Genomic DNA, 4,719 nt, shown 5'->3' with positions numbered 1-4,719 from the left:
TATAGTATACTACACACACACACACACACACACATATATATATATATATATATATATATATTCATAGTGTATTGACGTAAATGACGTTTCAATAGAGACATGAACTACACAGAATAGCTTTTGCATGACGTAGTTACAGAGTAGTCAGAAACGGCATGTTGTCTCGAATCTTATTTGTTACAAACAGAGTTATTTTACTACAATAACAAAAAAATTGATATAAAAAAGTTACGTGTGGTACGTCCTTCGCAGGATTGTAGTGGCAAGTTCCATACCATTTTGCCAACGTTGTGATGATTTTAGTATAGGAGCCTTGCGTCTTAAGTTTTATGCATATGCGTGTTTAGTGGATCTCGATGCCAGTAGACCATTTGTTGCACAGTCTGTAATTCTACACACAACTCGCCCTGCCACGCTACGTTCAAATCCAATTTTGAAATAATACACGGGTGCACAAAGCCGCATACAAACATAGATTAGACCTACAACGTATTCAGAATTGGAATGATTTTTCCAAGTGTAAAACTGAGTCATCACATATTTTTGTTTACATTTTTGTTTCAGTATTTATATCATATGTAGCAGATTAGCAGAACACTATAGAAGTTTAGAACCCAATCACATTTTGTGCGTTTAGAATGAAGTATGTATCGACGTTAGCAGATGAGTCCTCTGGGAGAGAGGTGGAATTTGAATACGCTGTGCTCAATCCTTTTGCAGCGGATGGGGGTCTTTGGGTACCTTCTGAGATCCCTACTATCTCCAAAGACACTCTACGCAGTTGGCAGGGGTTGTCATATCAAAAGATTGCGTACAATGTCTTGTCTCTGTATATATCGCCGGACGAGTTGAGTGGTGAGGTGAGTTATCCCACTTCTTGTACACTATTTTTTTTTCGAGTACCATTGTCAAACATTGTTCTTTCTAAGTAACTCTCCTCGGTCGCTGGTCAACTATAAGGATGTACCTAGATCGGGTATTATAAGCGCCTTCTAGGTCTGTGTGCAGCAAGTGGATTTTAAATGCTCTTGCGCAGTGCAACACGTAGTTTAGCATTGATCACTATCATATAAAAGCAAAAACATTGATTCAGTAGCATATTTGAGATTGTGATTAAATATAACTACTTGCAAGTTGTTGCGCACAGCTGTGCGATGCACAATATCGATTCGATGACACTCTCTGCCCTGGCGCCTTGATTGTATACAATGACTGTACTAAACACTATGTTGTCCATTAGCACTCTTGCGGTGCATCCAATTATGTGGCATATCTTACACGCATGCTCTAATGCCACACACATCCGCTTTGCTGTGGCGTGTATACTCAGGAATTGACCGCACTCATTGAGACAAGCTTGGCCGATTTCTTCCACCCGGACATCGCACCAACAGTGCGGGTAGGCGATCGCTATGTACTCGAGCTTTTCCATGGGCACACTCTTGCCTTCAAAGACTATGCGATGCGATTGACAGTAAACATGGTGGCACACTTTGTACGCCGAAGAAAGCAAAAAGCAGAGGCAAGCTCTGCGGATTCGCGATCTAAAGTGAACGTAGTTGTGGCGACCAGTGGGGACACCGGGCCAAGCGCTGCGTCGGCTGCGAAGTTAAACTCCGATGTCATGAACTTTTGGTGCTTGTACCCAGTGGGAAAAGTATCTCGGGCACAGGAGCTTCAGGTATACAACGAGTATTGTCCTTTGCACGTTCTCATGTTTTAAGCAATGGGTCCAAGGCCTCAGGATGGTTTTGAACTTGATCTTACACCCACACTCAACTTGAATCCACATATGAACTACATCACTACGTGACAGATGACTACAATGAATGCCGACAATGTTCACATTCTGGCAATCGAGGGCCTCGACTCGGACGGCTTGGATAAAGTGATTGAAGAGATGATGGCTGATAAGAATTTCGTTCAGGATATGCAACTCCTGAGTGTGAATTCTGTTAACATCTGTAGAGTTGTCGCTCAGAGCATACACTTCATATACTCATACCTTCAGATCGTTCCTGCTTGTGATAAAGAGGTAGGTCGAGGTTTTGTAACCTCCGAAGTTGGAATTGGAAATTATACTAGTACGACTTGATCGATTTCACCTACTCAAGTTTCGTGGCTTAAAGTATCAAACTCCACTCTCCGCTCAGGTCGTCTTCAGCATTCCATGCGGAGCTTGTGGCAACCAATTCGGCGGATACTTGGCGAGATCGATGGGCTTACCGGTGAAAGAATTTATCTTAACAAATAATGAGAACGCGTCAATAGTCTCTCTCTTCGAGTCAGGGAAGATGAGAAAGAGAGATACGTTGGCGACATACTCGAACGCGATTGATATTCAAGTATGTTTTTCGAAGATCTGATGGAAGACCTGTATCTTCTTTTTACCATACCCACCCTATTCTACGCTCTGTGCTGCAATGTAGTTCCCATTTATTATTGTGTATATCAACGTGTAACCTTTTGTCCCTTTGTCATATTATGTTCCCCAAAAATAAGCAAGACTCCCATTTTCGATGTCAGGTGCCGTATAACATCTTCCGATACCTTTACTTTACTGGGGCTGATTCAACCACGCTGAGGGATTGGATGGATACGTTGACCAATGGAAAGGTACGATTTTCTATGGTATTTACAACTCATTCCTTGTTGATATGGTCCCCAGCTGCCTCCTTCTTAACTTTACTACAAGGTGGCACATACTCTACCCTATATTAATTGAAATTATCAACGCTATGGATCCCTACTAAGGCAGTGGTGTGGTCAGGCAAATTGCCCATAACACCCGGTATGGAACAAGTTGCTGCTCCAAACCCCTAACTCCTCTAGATAACTAACTCTTTTGTATACTACCATGAATTGCTGCTCGAATTCTATTGCAAGAACGTAGTAGACTTTCAATTCACCCTCTATTGCAATAAATATTACCAAAAAATAAATAATTCATCAAATTCCAGGTATATTGATTCTCCAGTATTAAGATTATCTATTCTTTCATACCGTGCAGGGAGAGTTTGAACTAAATTCTGAACAGCTTAAGCGCGTCCAAGAAGGTATCTAACGATCGTTGTTTTCTTTCGCCAGCATCTATGTTTCAAGTGCTTCGGGAATTAATACCGTGTGACTTTTCATAGTGAATTGTCAGTATATCTTTTTGTCTCATTGCAATACAGGCTACCGAAGTGTGGCCATTTCAGAGAGCGAGACAATCGCTACAATGGAGAAGTTCTACAACAATGAAGCGCAACCATCGTATCTTTTGGATCCACACACCGCAGTCGCAATGGCAGGCAGTTTGCGCTACTACCCACAGCATCCCACTAAATACATAGAGGAACTGCCAATTATAGTTGTGTCGACAGCTCATCCGTCTAAATTCCAAGATGTATGCGAGAAGGTGACTGGTCCTGGCAGCACTGACTTGCTGCACCACTCGCTCCAGACCATGATGTATCAGCGGGAATATTACTACAAAGTCAAGGGGCACGCTGAAGCGTTGGCACTCTTGAAGCGTAACATGCCGCTGTGCTCTTAAGTCTTCTTCGTCCGCTGATTCTGCTGCACAAGAAAATCAGATTGGACATGAGCTCTAATACCAATTGACACGGAACGACTCGGAAACTTTTCATACGAAGCGACTATTAACACTCAGCTGTAGAAGGTTCAGTCGTGATGAATTGTCACTTTTGTGCAAGCGAGCGCTCGTTTTCTTCTGTGAAAGGAAGTCAGGAGCATTACACCATTGAGCAATTCGGGTATATACAGCGTGGCCGCCTTAAATTGCGAAAAGGACCTCGAAACGATCACAGTACATATTTAAACGTAGGGTGTCGTTGAAGCAGTGGCACTTAATACTAATTCACGGCAAGGGCAACGTGTAATAAACGTACCAAGTTCCGTTGCACAACACAAGCCGCAAGCCTGTATACCTGTCGGGCGAGCCACGATCGCCAAATATTCCCCGTGCAGTTTGACGGTTTTCATGTGTATCTAACATTAGTCTGACGGGTTCTTAAAATGGTTTTCATGTATATCTAACACTAGTCTGACGGGTTCTTGAAATAAAGTCGAATTGAAAAACAGCTCAGTCGATAAACTATTATTGGAGAGCTGCTCTCAATGGCTATGGTATAAAATTTGTTCGGCGGTTAAATATATAGAGATTAGAGAGTAATACGATTATCATTTTAATTATTATTACTATTGCTAAGAATAGTAAATACATAGCTGATTCACATACACGCATACATACATACATACATATGTATGTATATATATACATACACACGCACACACGCATATATACATATATAAATATATATATATATATATACATATATACACACACACACACACACACAATACACACACACACATATATATATATATAATATATAAATATATAAATATATATATACATACACACACACATACACACACACATATATATAAATAAATATATAGATAATTATGCCTTTAAATATGTTTGTGTGTATGAATATATGTATTTGTACTATGTTTATATATATATATATATATATATATGCATATACATATATATATACAAACATATATATAAATATAAATATATATATATATGCATATTTATACGCATACCACATACACACAGACAAACACAGACACGCGCGCGTAAACAAACACATAATACGCATATTCCATATATATATATCACACACATACACACACACACACATA

The 4,719-nt window shown here is 40.2% G+C and overlaps 1 protein-coding gene across 1 annotated transcript; it reads left to right on the top strand.

Annotated features, from left to right (window-relative positions):
- Positions 1 to 275: 275 nt before the first annotated feature.
- On the top strand, positions 276 to 4,124 carry SARC_01246 (threonine synthase). The gene is made up of 7 exons (XM_014305044.1): positions 276 to 860; positions 1,331 to 1,681; positions 1,817 to 2,035; positions 2,154 to 2,345; positions 2,527 to 2,616; positions 3,011 to 3,056; positions 3,177 to 4,124. The coding sequence occupies exons 1-7, from the start codon at positions 639 to 641 to the stop codon at positions 3,536 to 3,538; spliced, it is 1,482 nt and encodes a 493-aa protein (XP_014160519.1). The 5' UTR covers positions 276 to 638; the 3' UTR covers positions 3,539 to 4,124.
- Positions 4,125 to 4,719: the final 595 nt, after the last annotated feature.

This window comes from Sphaeroforma arctica (genome assembly GCF_001186125.1).
Source record: "Sphaeroforma arctica JP610 unplaced genomic scaffold supercont1.48, whole genome shotgun sequence".
In the NCBI taxonomy this organism is placed as follows: Eukaryota; class Ichthyosporea; order Ichthyophonida; genus Sphaeroforma; species Sphaeroforma arctica.
Note: the sequence above shows the minus strand (reverse complement) of the source record. Positions and strands in the feature narration are given on the sequence as shown.

Bases quoted from the DNA above. Each gene is read 5' to 3' on its own strand.
- SARC_01246 (XM_014305044.1), top strand. From the start codon at position 639: ATGAAGTATGTATCGACGTTAGCAGATGAGTCCTCTGGGAGAGAGGTG. The intron at 861-1,330 runs GTGAGTTATCCC...GTGTATACTCAG, and splicing joins CGGACGAGTTGAGTGGTGAG to GAATTGACCGCACTCATTGA. The intron at 1,682-1,816 runs GTATACAACGAG...ACTACGTGACAG, and splicing joins CTCGGGCACAGGAGCTTCAG to ATGACTACAATGAATGCCGA.